This window comes from Carlito syrichta, unplaced genomic scaffold (assembly GCF_000164805.1).
Source record: "Carlito syrichta isolate Samal-C Ts95f unplaced genomic scaffold, Tarsius_syrichta-2.0.1 Scaffold303527, whole genome shotgun sequence".
Lineage (NCBI taxonomy): Eukaryota > Metazoa > Chordata > Mammalia > Primates > Tarsiidae > Carlito > Carlito syrichta.
Genome location: NW_007247623.1, coordinates 193,081 through 210,479, shown reverse-complemented (window position 1 = coordinate 210,479; position 17,399 = coordinate 193,081). Strand labels below are relative to the sequence as shown.

At 42.6% G+C, this 17,399-nt stretch overlaps 1 protein-coding gene across 1 annotated transcript in view; it reads left to right on the top strand.

The window, feature by feature from the left end:
- Positions 1–17,399, top strand: part of TRPM1 (transient receptor potential cation channel subfamily M member 1) — an 80,954-nt gene that overhangs the window by 16,768 nt on the left and 46,787 nt on the right. The window contains exons 10-12 of the mRNA XM_021712632.1: positions 12,668–12,841; positions 14,126–14,260; positions 15,226–15,276. Coding sequence (XP_021568307.1) covers positions 12,668–12,841; positions 14,126–14,260; positions 15,226–15,276 — 360 coding nt within the window. The remainder of the gene's footprint in view (positions 1–12,667; positions 12,842–14,125; positions 14,261–15,225; positions 15,277–17,399) is intronic.

Here is a 17,399-nt window from a genome sequence, read left to right as displayed (position 1 = left end):
GCCTGTGAATGTGCACACACACAATGGACATGGGTGAGAAGCGAATCTAAGCCTCCTACTCCTCCATCAGTTAAAGCAACTTCTTTGATGCATTTTGTAGATTGGGATTCAGGGTGGATTTTTGTTTGCAAAAAGGCCTCTGCTGCTTTTAAAAGAGGGGTAGGGCATCTAGAAGGCTTAGGTTAGGTTTTAAAAACCATGTTTCTCAAAACATAACTAGCATATTGCTGCACAAATGTTTTTCATTTTTTACAGAAATTAACTTTCATCAAATTAGTGTGAAGAGTTTATAGGCTAAAATGAGTATATTAAAGGAATAGTATACGGGGACCACGTTGTGTGTGTTGCTCATTGAGTTACCCAAATTGAGAAAAATAGTAGCTACCTTAAATATTTCCTTTTTAATCTTTTGGTTTTTTTCTTTCATGGTAAAGGAACTTAGAGCAAAATAAATGGCTCCATGAATGGTAAGGTAGAAAAGCTAGAAGCTTCCAGAATGGATTACAAGGAAGGCTTCCTATTCAAGAAGGTCTTGAGAACTTCCACTCAAGAGGAGTGACCTCAGAGGTTTTTATGAGTTTAATTCTTTTCTGAGGGAGTGGCAGCTTTACTGGAGACAAATTTCTGAGTCGGCCACAGGGAGAGAGAGAGCTCTGCATAATTATAGAAAGCCCCAGGCCAAGGAACTGGCCACATCACGCAGGCCCTGCCGGGCCTAACATGATCTTTTGAATCCCGTCTTCTTGTTACAAATGAAATAAGTAATGTGTAGAAAAGGCAGAAAATACAGACAAGCAAAAAGAAAGAAACAGTGACTCGTATACCACCACCACAGAAAAATTCTGCAGTACAGGGTGCGTTTTATAATTAAATGTTCCACTCAATATGTTGGCATTAAATATTCTTCAACCATCTTTCTAATGCTGCTTAGTAGTCTCTGCTTTCTATTATCTAGTTAATTCATAAATATGGCTTCAAAGTCAAATATGAGGAAGAGCCTAAAATGACAAGCAGAAGCCCCTGCCCGGCCTCCCAGTGCATTTCACTGTGTCTATGTCTCTATGTATGATTTCGATATGCATGTCTCTATGTCTATGTCTACATGCATGTCTCTGTGTCTGTGTTGCCTCCACACATTGACATAACACATTTTCTCACTCTTTCTTGATTAACACATGTAGACTTATCCATCAATTATCCACTTGAAAATAGAAGGAAGTGGATCACTTGCATTACTCTCACCTCCCCTGCCCCTCCTGAATTTGATAGTTTCCTATTTAATTCTTTTATTGGTCACCTTTATAATGTGACAAATACATCAAACTATCTACTTGTTTCTTCAACTCCAGACTCTCATTTTGTACAATGAGGAAATTCGCTTTGTAATTCTCCATTCTGTCCTCACAAATTCAACCTTCCCCATTCAGTCAGCCTTGCCGTTTACATGCACAAAATGGTTAATGCTTACATATGGTTCTTTAATCATTATTAAAGTTTACATATTGCCCTTTAATCCTCATTAAGTTTTTATTACTTGAGCTCTATGTTGGTTCTAAAAATGGAGAAACCAGAAGGTGTACATTGTTGTAATTACATGGAGACTGTTCTTTGCTGAACCTAATAGTAGGACTGGACTCAAAGAGAAAGAAAGGTAACCACGGGTCACTTACCTGGCCCACACAAAGGAAAATGTGACAGGCATCAAGGCTTTTATGGTTCATCAACTATTCAGAATTATGTGATGTTTTAGTGTCCTTCATATTTGGACCATGGCTTCTTTGAACAGATGTTTGCTTTTTTCTGCATTTCTATCGTCTTTTTTTCTTAACATTTGCCTTCACATAATTGCCTTATCTACTCTTTTTTTTTTTTTGAGTTGGAATCTCACTCTGTCTCCCAAGCTGGAGTCCAGTGGCATGCTACGGCCACGGCCACCCCAGCGTCGACCTGCTGGGCCCCAGCGATCCTTCCACCTCAGCCTTCCAAGTAGCTGGAACTACAGGTGCACGCTACCACGTCCAGCAAATTTTTGATTTATTGTAGAGATGAGGTCTCACCAAGTTGCCTGGGCTGGTCTCGAACCTGCAGACTCAGGCAACCCACTCACCTCGGCCTCCCAAAGTGCTGGGATTACAGGCTATACTGAGCCCAGCCTATTCTCTTAATCATTGCTTTCCCATTTTTTTCTTCCCAAGAATGAAAAGAATGCCCTGGGCACCCTCAATGCAGGCTGCACAGCTTTCTACTTCTGACAACCCATCACTGCACAAAGGAAAATATGACAGGCATCAAGGTTCTAAGACCAGTCTGGTGCTTCCTAGACCCTGTGTCTTCCTTCCTCTCAGATTCCTTTTTCATTTTGCTAAAGTATCTCTTCAAGTAACTTTTACATAAAAGAATATAGGAAGATTACTGCCTTAGTCTGCTTTTGTGCTGTTATAACAGAGTACCAAAGACTGGGTAATTGATAAAGAACAGAATTTATTTCTTATCATTCTAGAAGTGGGGAAGTTCAAGATCCCAAGGGGCTGGCATCTGGCCAGGGCCTTCTTGTTGAGTCATTCCATGGCAGAAGGTGAAAAAGCAAGAGAGTTTGAGAGAACAAGAGGGGGCTGAACTCTTCAAAAAATCCACTCCCAAGATAACAAACTCACTCCTTTGATAAAGACATTAATCCATTCATGAAGGCAGAACTCTTATAACCTAATTAATTTTTAAAGTTCTCACCTCTCAACACTGTTGTACTAGTGATTCAGTCTCCAGCATGTGAATCTTGGAAGACACATTCGAACCATAGCAATTGCCATTCTTGTAAAAATGTCTTTGTACATGTCTGGAAGAATCTGCTACACACAAGGCTCATGATTGTCCTATGATTCTCACTGAATTATAGATGAACCATTGTTTTCTCTGACACATTGGAAAAATCTGCTTTTTATTTTTTGGTGCTTTGAAATTTCACAAGTGTATGACTACTAGCTCAAACAAACAAAAATAGAAGTGTATAGAGAATACAAGCACAAGCAGTCATATCTCCACTCATGTATTCCTTCAATTCTTCTCGGCTCCTTTTATGCTGAAGGCCTGAATCCACTCTGTGAAATTTTCTTCTCCCACTTCTTTGAGTATTGCTTCCTTTATTTTGTCTCTCCCTTCATCTGGAATTCCTACTAGTCAAGTAAATATTGGTCCCCTCCTCCTAAATTGACCCTCCATTTTTTCATTTTGCTGTATGTGTTTGGAAATCTCCTCAACTTTTTCTTCAGCTTTTATACTAATTTTTAACATTGTAATACCTAAGAAAGCTTTCCTATTTCTTGATGATTCCATTTTTATATCAGCCAATTTTCGTCTCATAGATACAATACCTGAAGATACAAATGGGATTTTTTAAAGTTCTCTTCTGTTCACTGAATGATCTCTATTTTCTCCCTGGTCAGCTGTCCCCTTTATTTATTTATTTTTCTGGTTGTGTTGTTTTCTTAAATGTTGCAGATCCTTGTTTGTCTATCCACATTTTAGAATGAGGGATGAGATCCCTTCATTAGTATGTAAGCCTATTTTGCCAACAGGCTTACTCTTCTCCTGGGGGACTGGCCATAAGTTCCCTACTAAGGTATGGGGCGGGCCCACTGAACTACTTTGCTTTGCCTTGTGCAGGCTGGAGCAGGTCAATGAGGTTCTGGGCCTCCCCGTGCAGGCCCTCCCCATTCCTTAGCAGACCTCCTTCCAGTTTCTCCTCGGAATGACGCCCAGGAATGCAGCTACTTGCTCCATACCCACCCCTCACAGTGGTGGCCTGGAGGACAGGAGGGAATGAGTGGCCTCCGTGCTCCTTCCATCAGTCACCATGCCATCTGCCCACCACCTACTCTCTTGTTTGCATCTTGGAAAATCTGGTTTCACCTTTGTAGCAATCTCCACGTTATACACATTGAACTTCAGCTTCCTCTCTCTGTTTTTGACTAGCGCATCAGAACTTTCAGGAACTTGTTAATAACTCTGGTCTGCCTCTTCTATTCCCGAAATAGCTTTTTCTTTTTTTACAGTCCTCTTCTGTCATTTAAATAGCATTTGGGAAGGGATGGAAGGCAGGAAATATATGTGTTCAGACTGCAACCCAGAACCAAATGTCCTTCTCTGTCTCCCTACGATGGAATATATGGTCTCCAAAGTTTTCCTTTCATAGTTGAAGCACTCAAGAAACTATGTGCCTGTTAATTTATAGACTTTCCAGAATTATTGATGTAGTAGAGAGCTTGTAGTAGGGAGGACTTCAGAATTCTAACAAAACAAATCAATCTTAGGTCTGATTTGCTATATTTTGTTAGTCAAAATCCTTCTTTTTGTATTTTCTATTATGACATGTAAAAATAAAAGCTGCCTAAGAGTATAATGGTGATTCCCAGGAGCCAGGGTGTGAGGAATTGGGGGATGTGGATTAAAAAGGCACAAAGTTTCAGTTAGACAAGAGGAATAAGTTGTGAAGATCCCTGTACAGTATGGTGATTATAATTAATAATAACATATAGTATACTTGAAAATTACTAAAAGAAGTCCAGGCACAGTAGCTCATGCCTATAGTCCCAGAACTTTGGGAGGCTGAAGTGGGAGGATTTCTTGAGCCCAGGAGTTCAAGACCAACCTGGGCAACATAGCAAGACCTCATCTCTACAAAAAATTTTAAAAATTAGCTAGGCATGGTGGCATGTGCCTGTAGTCACAGCTACTTGCAAGGCTGAGGCAGAAGGATCTCCTGAGCCTAGGAGGTCAAGGCTGTGGTGAGCCATGATGTACTATACTTCAGTACAGTACACTGTACTCCAGCCTGAGGGACAGAGTTAGACCCTGACATGAAAATTTTTAAAAATTGTTTCTAATTACTAAAAGAGTATATTTTAAATGTTCTCATCACAAAAATGATAAGTATGTGAGGTGATAGAAAGGTTAATTAGCTTGATTTAATCATTCCATAATATATACCTATATTAAAACATCACATATACACAATAAATATGTACAACTTGTCAATTGTTAATTAAAAATTAACTAGTTAAAATAAAATAAAAGCCCCCCCAAAAAAACCCTTGTTAAAACATGCTTTTAAACATAGTATCAAAAAGAGAGTGAGAGGTGTTTGACATATATAAGTAACAATAAGGCAATTTATTTATTTATATTGAATGGTAAAAACATTGAACTAACAATCTTTATGGAAAAAAGGACTAAACTCAGTTAAACATCCAGGAGGGAAGGCTAGGGACACCAAGCCTGCTAGCCACTTTAAAGACAAAATCTACAAACCATGGTCATCCTCATTGAGATTTTAGAAACAAAAATATGCCTGCTGACTTTTCAGAACAAGAACTATTTATTTTGCTTCCATCTGTGGATGTAGGACCTGCAGATGTCCATAAAACTGTGAACTAGAATCATAAAATCTAAAGTAGATGCTGTTAATAATGCCTGATGTTTGGAGCATACATTGTAATTTGCCCCATGCTGTTTACTTACATAAACATTACTGAGCCAGGCTCGGTGGCTCAGCCTGTAATCCCGTGCCTTTGGAAGGCTGAGGTGAGTGGATTGCCTGAGCCTGCGGGTTCGAGACCCACCTGGGCAGCAAGACCTCATCTCTACTATAAATCAAAAAAATCAGCCAGGCGTGGTAGCGCATGCCTGTAATTCCAGCTGCTTGGAAGGCTGAGGCGGAAGGATCGCTGGAGCCCAGCAGGTCGAGGCTGCGGTGGCCGGGAGTGGCCACTGCACTCCAGTCTGGGCGACAGAGTGAGACTCCAACTCAAAAAAAGACCAAAAACTAAACATTACTGAATCAGCCTTCCTAGCTCTGAAGTGGCCCTAATTGTCCTCATCTTATAGTTTGGAAAACAAATTGATACCCCAAGAGGTTAAGTTATTCTTTCCAAGTTCACTGAGCACACTTTCAAACAGTACATGGGACAAAGAAGTCTCAAGAAACATTTAAAAATATTTTGAACTAAACAAAAATGTAAATACAACTTACTGAAATTTGTGGGATGCAACAAAAGTAATGCTTAGAGAGAAATTTCTAACACCGAATGCATACATTAGGAAAGAAGAAAGATCTAAACTGAACTATCTAAGCTTCTATCTTAGGCAACTAGAAGAGAAAGAGCAAATTAAATCCAAAGTAAGCAGAAGAAAATAAATAACAAAAATCAGACCAGAAGCCAGGCACTATGGCTAACACCTAGAATCCCAGCATTTTGGGAGGCTGAGGTGAGAGAACTGCTTGAGCCCAGGAGTTCAAGACAAGCCTAGCCAACATAATGAGATCTCATCTCTACAAAAAATTAAAAAATTAGCCAGGTATGGTGGCCCATGTCTGTAGTCCCATCTACTTGGGGGGCTGAGACAGAAGGATCACCTGAATCCAGGAGTCTGAGACTGCAATGGCCCATCAGCATTCCACTACACTCCAGCATGGGTAAAAGGGTGAGACCTCGGCTCAAAAAAAAAAAAAAAAAAAAAAATTAGAGCAGAAATAGAAATAAATGACATCGAAAATAAGAAATTAGCAGAGAAAATCAATAGAACTAAATCTAAAATCTAGCACTTTGAAAAGATCAGTAGAATTGATAAGCCTCGCCGGGCTCAGTGGCTCAGCCTGTAATCCCACGCCTTGGGAGGCTGAGGTGAGTGGATTGCCCGAGCCCATGGGTTCATGACCTGCTTGGGCAACTTGGTGAGACCTCATCTCTACAATAAATCAAAAAATAAGCCGGGCGTAGTAGCACCCGCCTGTGGTTCCGGCTACTTGGAAGGCTGAGGCAGAAGGATCGCCAGAGCCCAGCAGGTCAAGGCTGCGGTGGCCGGGAGCAGCCACTGCACTCCAGTCTGGGCGACAGAGTGAGACTCCAACTCAAAAGAAAAAAAAAGAACTGATAAGCCTCTAGCCACGCTAAGAAAAAAAAAAGAGAGATAAAACACAAATTACTAATAACAGAAATGAAAGAGGGGACAATTATAGAGTCTATGGATATTAAAAGGATAACAAAGGAATATTATGGGCAACATCCACAGAAAGTGATTCTTCAACTCATATTTGAGGTTGTGAAAGAAAATTTTCTCTCTTAGGATGTGGTCCATGACATCCCACATTCTTTTCAAAGTGTAGTGTTCACAGTTTGTGTTAGGTGTGACTTCACCTGCACAGCCCAGGCCTGCTAGACCCAGAAGTACACTGGGTTCATATGTCTAGTAATACAGCAGCATATAATCTTTTCATACTAAGTTTCCATCTGTAGAGATCCCCAAGTGTTTTGTCAGGCATAACACCTGCTAATCCATACCTCTCTCTTCCTGCAGTTCTGGTTTTAGCTGTTTTGGGCTAGGTGGACCCAGGTAGAAGATTTTTTTCCTTATTACATTTCACCTTCTTAGATTCAGTCTATCATATCACCCTGTCAAGATTTCTTAAATTTCAATTATGGCATTCATCTCACTTTCTTTTTGGCCTAAACTAATGCCTGGAGCATCCTATCCAGTTCACCTCACCTCTATTTTTTTCCAGGACTCCTGCAGAACATTCGTTTTCAAGCATTTTTTAGTTGGAAGAGCCCTTCCTACAAATGGCATGCAGGGCGGGGCCTCAACACATGAAGCAGATGAGAAACAAACCCATTTCACCAGTGTCTTCCTCCAGAACCCCTTAGGCCCCTCTTCAGAACCATGGCTCTGCTGGCCCAGGCTGAAAATGACTCTTCTGAGATCACCAACATTGCTGTTAGAGTCCTGGGGTGTGATCCATGAAGGCAGAGTGGGTGAACTTGTTTGAGCATCCAGGAACTCTCTTACAATGCCTGACCATGTCTCTTCTCTCTTTTCACTCTCTTCAGTAGCAAAGGCAGAACCCAAAAGAGAGGAGGAAGAGTTCTGCTGTTTCTCATTTACTCAGTGGCAGCAAATGGTGGAGCTAATCTTTTCTTCCACCTTTTGGAAATAAACCAAACTTTTTTTTTTTTATACGCCTATGTTTTTATGCATTCATTTATTTAACAAATGTTGGTTGACTGCTTCTTGTGTGCCAGGTCCTTGTGCTAGGTGTGGTACACAGGGATAAATAAAACAGACCTGGTGTGGCCCCTACCAGACTCTCTTTTGGTGGTGGGGTAGACATGTGAGTGAGGAGGGGACAGGGAGATGGAGACAGATGAAAAGCAGCCAATAGAAAAGTAAATATTGGATTACAGATTGTAGCTAGTGCTAAGAAGGGAAGTGCACATTGCCACGAAAAAGAATGCGGGGTTGAGGGGGGCCTAATTTGTACTGAGACACAAGGGAAGACGTCCCTGAACAAATCGACCAAACACTGAGACCTGGCAGGTGAATAGACTGTGGCTGGTGAAAAACGAGGGAAAAGCACCTTTTACTCAGGGGAAAGATGGTGTAAGAAGGGCCTGAAGCAAGAAAAAAAATGAATATTTTCAAGTAATTGGAAAAAAGAAAAAAAAGAAAAAGACCAGTATGACTGGAAAGCGGAGGGGGATGATATGATTTGGGAGGAGGTTACAGGGTGCCCAGGAGCTGTGTGCTATAGAACTCTGCAGACCCAATCCAGGGCTGAAAACTGGATCCTCAAAGCTTGGGGATTCACTTAAGAATTTTTCTTTTTTTCAGCAAGAATAAACATTTATTATCTCACATAGCTCCTGTGTGTTGGAAATGGGAGTAACTTAGCTGTATAATTCTGGCTCAGAGGCATTCATGAGATCATTGTCATAAGATTGTAGTCAGGCTATAGGCTGAGGCTGCAGTCATTTGAACGTTTGACTGGGCCACAGGATCCACTTCCAGGTCAGCACACTCAATAGTTGGCAAGTTTGTGTTGGCTGTTGGCTAGAGGCCTCAGTTCCCCCACATGTAGATTCTCCATAGGGCTGCTTTATGTCTTCACAGCATGGTGGCAGGAAATATTTGCTTTTCTTTCTGGTTTTTCTTTTTTGTTTCCTTCAACTGTTGAGTCACTTATATGCTTGCTTGCTTTCTTTTCCAATTTTTTTTTTATTTTGGTAAAATACACATAACATAGAATTTACTATCTTTGTGATTTTTAAGTGTACAGTTCAGTGTTATTAAATGCATTTTTGTTGTTGAGCAACCCATAACAACGTTCATTTCCAGAACTGTTTTATCTTGCAAAACTGAAACCCTGTATCCATTAAATAACTCCCGCTTTTCCTTCTCCCTAATCCCTGGCACTCACCATTATACTTCCTGTTGTTATGAACCTGACTACTCCAGGTACTTCATATAAGTAGAATCATGTAGTCTTCGTCCATTTGGTTTATTTCACTTAGCACAATATCCTCAAGGTTCATTTGTTTATAGCGTATGTCAGAATTTCCTTCCTTTTAATACTGAATAATATTCCCTTACATGTATATACCACTTTTTTGCTTATTCATTCATCCATTGACGGACACTTAGACTGCTTCCATGTCTTAAAATAATGCTGCTCTGATATGGATGTACAAATACCTCCTCAAGACCTCCTTTCAATTCTTTTGGGCATATCCCCACAAATGGAATGGTTGGATCATATGGTAATTTTTTGTTCATTCATTTTTGTTTTTGTTGCCCAGGCTGAAATGCAGTGGCACAATCACAACTCACTGCAGCCTCAACCTCCTGGGCTCAGGTGATCCTTCTGCCTCAGGTTCCTGAGTAGCTGGGACTACAGGTGTGTGCCACCACACCTGGCTAATTTTTATGATATTTTGTAGAGACAAGGTCTCGCTATATTGCCCAGACTGGTCTCAAACTCCTGGGTTTAAGCAATCCTTCTGCGTTGGCATCCCAAAGGGCTGGGATTACAAGTGTGAGTCACCATACCCAGTCTCTATTGTTAATTTTTTGAGGAACCACCACACTCTTCCCGCAGCAGTTGAATCATTTTACATTCCTACCCATAGTACACAAGGGTTTCAATTTCTCCACATTTTTACCAACACTTGCTATTTTCTGGTTTGTTGTTGTTTTTTTTTTATAATAGTCAACCTAATGGGTGTGAGGTAGTATCTGGTATTGATTTGTATTTCCCTAATGATTAATGATGTTGAGTATCTTTTCAAGTGTTTATCATCCATTTGTATGAGGTCAGGCCATTAAGTTCACAAACTCATCCTAGAAAAGTGCTACATGACTCATTGCTGAATATCACTATGATCACCTTCGAAGTACTCGCCTTGGAAAGCTATTCAGCAATGCCAACACCTAGTCCACCCATCAAAGCAATTTTGGAACTCTTTTTCTGGAATGGCCATTAGAGTTGTCATCATATTACACTTGATGTCCTGAATGTCATCAAAATGTCTTCCTTTCAATATTTCCTTTATCTTCTAGCAAAGAAAAAAGTCACTGGGGGCTAGATCAGATGAGTAGGTAGGGTGTTCCAATACAGTTATTTGTTTACTGGCTCAAAACTCCCTCACAGACAGTGCTGTGTGAGCTGGTACGCTGTCATGATGCAAGAGCTCCTTCAGGACCTTTTTTGTACACACCTTTCTCATGCCAAGATTTTCAGTTAAGATTTTTCTGACTGTTTCTCTATCAATGTTTATTTGGTCTGCTATGCTTCTCACAGTCAGCTGATGATTTTGATGTGCAATTAGATACATTTTTGCCATATTTTTGTCAGTTCTGCTCATGACTGGCTGCCCTGACCGCTCTTCATCAGTGACACTTTCTCTCCCCTCGGGAAAACATTTAATCCATTTGCACACTGCCGTTTTCTTCATGGAATTATGTCCATCAACTTGGATTAACATGTGTCTGATTTCACTTCCACTCTTGCCAAGTTTAACAAGAAATTCAATGTTTGTTCGTTACTCTAATTCAAACTCCGACATTCTCACGACGACAGCTCTGATGGCCATTTCAGAAAAAAAATTGGATACAATTGAGCAGTATTTAGTGTTAAACATGACAGCACTCAGGGACAGATGAATCATAGAGGAGGGCAGTGTGGGGAGCAAGATGCCGGCAATGCCCCCTAGTTCTCTGGCTTACACAACTGGTAAGTTGTGGCACCACTTCCCTGGGATAAATGACTCTGGAAGAGGACGGGCTAGAGGAGAGGTCCTGAGTGGTACTGGACATAATGAGCTGAAGGAGTCTTTGAGACACACAAGTAGAGAGGCAGAGTAGGCAGCAGGAACTCTGGAAGGAGAGTTGGACTGCAGCTAGGAAGGAGAGATCGTATGCAAATCAGTGGTGTCGGGTGGAAGGGGTGTCAAGAGGTACCGAGTGGCAGAGGGGTGGAAGGGAAGGGGGCTAAGAACAGAGCCCAGAAGAGCCTTGATATTTAAAGCTGCACCGGAGACTGGGTGCAATGGCTCACACCTGTAATCCCAGCACTTTGGAAAGCCTAGGCAGGGAATGCCTAAAGCCCAGGAGTTTGAGAATGGCCTGGGCAACATTGTGAGACCTTACCTCTACAAAAAGTCAAAAAATTAGCCAGGCCTGGTGTCACGTGCCTATAGTCTCAGCTACTCATGAGGCTGAGGTGAGAGCATCACCTGAGCCCAGGAGGTCAAGGCTGTGGTAAGCCCGTGATTGTGGGTGACAGAGTGACTCTCTCTAAAATAAATAAAAACAAATAAATAAGCCACACTGGGTAGCAGTAGCCCGACAGGGAAAAGGAAAGCCAAGGACCTTTGGCATCTTAGAAGCCGAGAGAAGAGGCTCTGGAAGGAAGCAGGCAGTGGAGTCAGATGCGCTGAGAACCAAGCATGAGGAAGACTGAGAAATGCCCATGTAGGGGAGGTCAGAGTCATCAGTGACAACAGCCAGGGCCCTGGACAAACAGAGAGGAGGCAGCAGAGCCCATGGAGGAGAGAGTAGGAAGGGAGGGAACGGAAGCTTTGCAGGCAGACAGCATGCCAGAAGAATTTGGCAGGAGGAGCAGGCGGGTCTGGCAAGAGAAGACACCAGCTGGAGGGACAAGTTGGTGGAACACTGGTTCTGTGTCTGCACCAGGACACACTCCCACGCTCTCCACTGGACCAGGCAACAAGGTCCAGGGACAGGCCCACTTCTGCCCTCCCTCCTGTTCTCTGGAGTACAGCATACTCTCCCCTGGTGAATCCAGTCTGTCACCACACTGCAGGCATCGCAGTGAATACCCAGAGAGCTTCTTTACCCATCAATAAGGTCCAGCTCGCATTTATTCTCAGGCAGGCATCTGCGGTTGTGTTCATTGTCTCTGATTCCTCCACAATCATTTTCTCCCATCATGAGATAACTATGAGCAAATGTCCTAGATGCCTTTGAACTTTCCTCCCAATGCCCTTTGCTTTGTGCAGAAGCACGTCAGCCAAAATGTCGGCCAAAATTGCTGCATCGAGCCAAGTATGTCCTTGTGCTCCTGAATGATGTGGTGCATGGTGTCAGGGTCTTCTCCACCACTCAGCCAGGCCTGCGATGACTGTGTGCATGTGTACATGTGTGTGGGCATGCGTGTGCACTGTGTGGGTTGCACATGCACATTGTGTGGATGTGTGCACATGTGTGCATGTGTAATGTGCATGTGTGCACATACAGGGGTGAGAGGGTTACTGTGCTTGTCTTGGGACAAAGGACAGCCTCATCATCTTTTTCCAACTCTGCTTGTCGTGGACTGCAGCCCCTGGGAAGTCTGGCCCCACCGACAGACAGCAAAGCCACAGAGAAAGAGAAGAAACCACCCACAGCTGCCGCCAAGGCAGGGAGAGGAAAAGGAAAAGGCAAGAAGAAAGGGAAAGTGAAAGAGGAAGTGGAGGAGGAAACTGACCCCCGGAAGATCGAGCTGCTGAACTGGGTATGTGGAAAGCCCTGAGGCTGGCACTGCACTCCTTCTCCAGGGAAGGGGCAGTTCTTATTCACTTTACTTCTGCCCCACCCTGAGTCCCTGATCCCAGGAGGAAGGAGATGAAGGATTGATGGGACAGTGTCCCAACAGCACATTCACTGCCACATGCCTGTTGGTGTCAAAAATACCAAACATTCCTGCCTTTGGAGGAATCATGCCACCCAGAAAAAATGTTCCGTTCATCTAGCTCAACAGCAGCTCTCTCTGCCCAGCAGATATGCCGATGCTTGATGCATGAAAATCTGGGAAACAAATCAATTATCACCGAATAAATGCAATTCATGTGACAAAACCTTTCTGAAGATGGAGCCCGTGATTGGGTTGTGGGGGTAACAGCAGTTGTCTGAGCTGGGAGGATAGAGTCACACGTGGCATGATTGTTCTCAGTCTTACTGCTGCCAGGACGCAGGCAAGACAGGGAACGAGGCCTCTGCCATCATCACAGCCATTCGCCCACATAGCACTGGGGGTATGCTGTGTGCCCAAACAATTTCACCACCGCCAGGTGGATACTTCTCAGTCCAGAAAACAAATGGTAGAAACTGGAAGAGCAGCACCAGTATGGCTGAGGTTTTGGATCCTCTTCAATTTAATCTCAAAAGTGAGAAAATCATTCACAAAGTCTAATAGACCATGTAGAGGCCAAACTGAGAAGAAAGGAGAGGGGAGATGGCGCATGCTTACTCAAGATGAAGAGCAGAAAGAACCATGCTCCAAATACTTAGGGCTCTGGGGGGATCAAAATACCCTTTCCTCAGATCTCCTGTTGGCTTCCTGCCGGTGCCTCTCTGAGAGGCACGTCAATTTTTTATTTTCCAAAATGTGTTATCTTCTCATTTGAGACATAAGAGATAATGAGTTCCCCCTTCACATAAAGAGTTTACTCAAAACTAGAAAGGAAAAGGATAATCTTTTTGAAATTGTATGTTATCCCCATACATGGTAGGGACCTATTCAATGACTGATTAATTACCAGTTGGCACCATTGCCAAGGCTAAGGACAACTACTGGGTAAGGGCTCTGCCTTTTGCTGACCCAGGCACCACAGATGTCCATACAGCCTCATGTTCTATATCTACTTTGAGATCTCTCACTCACTCCCTGTGCCTCTTTCTAGAAGCACCAGCAGAAGATCCCTTGGTTTACTCTGTGTGTCCTGTTGATTGCAGCAATTATTTCCGGCCCTTTCTGTCCCCTCCCTATTAAGACAGGCCCATCCCTTGGTTTGCGCAGGTGAATGCTTTGGAGCAGGCGATGTTGGATGCTTTAGTCTTGGATCGCGTCGACTTTGTGAAGCTCCTGATTGAAAACGGAGTGAACATGCAGCACTTCCTGACCATCCCAAGGCTGGAGGAGCTTTACAACACAGTAAGTGTCCTAGAAGGAGGGAGGGCAGGAGAGCCAGCCATGTACCCTGCTGCATATTGTGCATAAATGGGTGGGATGAGGTTTCGGGGGGTGGGGGGTAGGGGTGGGAGCGGGGGGGGGGGTTCACTATGAACAGCAGGCGGCTGTCTCTCACCAGCCTCCAGCCGGTCACAGCCCAGTCAGTCATACTGCCTTCTAGGGCAGAGTTAATTCTTGTGCCACACTTGGGTGTGATGTGTGAGCACTTGTTTATACAAAGAGACAGCCCAGCTTCGTAAGTCATTAGCAGGAAGGGAAAATCCTAGGGGTGAGCAGTCAGTTGTTCCTTGGGACTCTCATGTTTTTATGAGGCTTTGGTAAAAAATGTAGAATTGAATTTTCATGGCAAGGATCCCCGCTCTATCAGGATGAAAGTGTTTGAATGAAATCCCTTTGTTTTTTATTATTACAATGCAAGCTTTGATAATTTACATTTCCTTTCTCATTCTAAGATTTTAAATAGAGAAATGGCCCTCAGATGTTGCTTGCTAAAACTAGGTAATTTTTTAACACTGTATTGTACATTGTATGATACTTTAAAAAATAATTTAATAAGTATTTCACATACTTTTGAATGTGCTAGATACTTTTTTTAGATTAGAAAATATAGTTTATTTAAAAGTAAATTACAGAGAGAGAGAGAGAGAGAGAGAGAGAAGATTCACTTCCCCAAGTTGGGGAAGGGGAAGCCAGGAAGCATGGCTACAGTCACAGCTCAAAGAGCACGGGGCCACACCAGAGCCTAGCAAGGCAATTGCCGTGTTGGATTCTTCTTAACCATGACCAATCCTGTTTCATAAAAGAAACAGGCTGTTGGTGGGCTATACTCTAGCCTCACAATTCTACACTCTACACAGTAGGTAGGAGTTTCCTCCAAGAATTGAAGAGAAAAACCTATTTAGTATGGCCGAATATTTCTCTTTCAGAGACTGGGTCCTCCAAACACACTTCATCTGCTGGTGCGGGATGTAAAAAAGGTCAGTCCGTTTGCCATTTTTTTTATTTTAAAGATGTGGGGTACAATTCAGGGAGTCGGGCATACAAGTGGTAATTGTAGAGGTAAAGTTTGGGCCTCCCTTTGGTCCTCACTTTGCCTAGTTTGAGATCAGATACACTTATTGATGTTGTGAGTCCCCCTACCTCCCCCACAGTTTCCCACTACTGCCAATCCCTTTCTTATAGTGTTCAGGGTCAAGTGTTCAGGGTCTGCTAATATGTGAGAACATGTAGTATTCAGTTCTTTGTTTCTGTGATAAATCACTGAGTATTATAGACTCTAAATCCATCCAAGTTGCTATGAAGTCCATAATTTTGTCCTTCTCTATGGCTGCATAATATTCCATCAGGTATATGTACCATATTTTTTTTATCCAGTCCACTTTTGGTGGGTAGCACTGTTGGTTCCATGTTTTTGCTATTGTGAGTAGTGCTGCAATATACATGCGTGTGCAGGTATCTTTTTCTTAGAATGAGTTGAGTTCCTCTGGGTATATTCCCAGAAGGGGGACTACTGGGTCATATGGAAGGTCAATTTTTAGATCTTTTAGGAATCGCCACACTGTTTTCCACAGAGGTTGTACTGGTTTACATTCCCACCAACAGTATGGAAGTGTTCCCTTTTCTCTGAATCCTCCCCAGCTTTTGTTGTTTTTTGACTTGTTAATGATGACCATCCTGAATGGAGTTAAGTGGCATCTCAGTGTCATTTTAATTTTCATTTCTTTGGTGATTAGTGAGGCTGAGCATTTTTTCATGTATCTGTTGGCTGCTCATATGTCTTCTTTTGAGAAGTATCTATTATATCTTTTGCCCAGTTTTTAATAGGGCTGTTTGTTTTTTCTTTTTGGCACATTGAGTACTTTGTAGATTCTGGATGTGAAGCCTTTGCCAGATATACAGTTGGCAAATATTTTTTCCCATGCTGTGGGCTGTCTCCCTACTCTCTTGATGGTTCTTTTGCTTTGCAGAAGCTTGTCAGTTTGATGAGGTCCCATTTGTCTATCTTATCTCTTATGGAATGGGCATTTGGAGTTTTGATCAGAAATGGGTTGCCTATTCCATTTTCCATAAGGGTGTCTCCTGTGTTTTCTAAGGTTCTTATAGATTGAGGTTTCACTTTTAGGTCTTTGCCATCTACTGTTTTACAATCCTTATCTACTGGCATCTTCAAATATTTCTTAAGAGCAATTTTTTATTTTCCAAAATGTGTTATCTTCTCACTTGAGACATAGGAGATAATGAGATCCCCCTTCATATAAAGAGTTTACTCAAAACTAAAAAGGAAAAGGATAATCTTTTTGAAATTGTATGTTATCCCCATACATGGTAGGGACACACTCAATGACTGATTAATTACCAGTTGGCACCATTGCCAAGGCCAAGGACAACTACTGGGTAAGGGCTCTGCCTTTTGCTGACCCAGGCACCACAGATGTCCATGCAGCCTCATGTTCTATATCTACTTTGAGATCTCTCACTCATTCCCTGTGCCTCTTTCTAGAAGCACCAGCAGAAGATCCCTTGGTTTACTCTGTGTGTCCTGTTGATTGCAGCAATTATTTCCTGCCCTTTCTGTCCCCTCCCTATTAAGGGATAGATGGTTTTCCCACTTTCCACTGACTACCTGTAGTCTGTGCTTTTATGAGGTCTCGCTTTTTCAGTGTTCTGCCCTGGCCTCTTTTGTGTCATGTCGCCACAGTTTGGAGGATCCGAGTGAGTTTCCCTAAGAGTGACTCATTTTGCTGGAACACAGACCCTGGTTTGCAGAGTGCATAATGTGTACTTGTTCTGCACAAGAGAAAATAACTCAGATGAGAGAATAGAGTTTTCAGTCAGAATCCTAGATAGCCCCATCATATTTCATACCCATATTTAATTCTAACAATATGAGAATGTGGCTTCTACAAACATTGATGGATCAGAACGTTATCGGTAGATCTGGGAACTGAGAGGGACCTCCCAAACTCTCTAGCCCAGTGCCCTTGTTTTTCACATAAGAAACCTGATTTCCAGCTGGGCTCAGTGGCTCAGCCTGTAATCCTGTGCCTTGGGAGGCCGAGGTGAGTGAATTGCCTGAGCCCGCAGGTTTGAGACCCGCCTG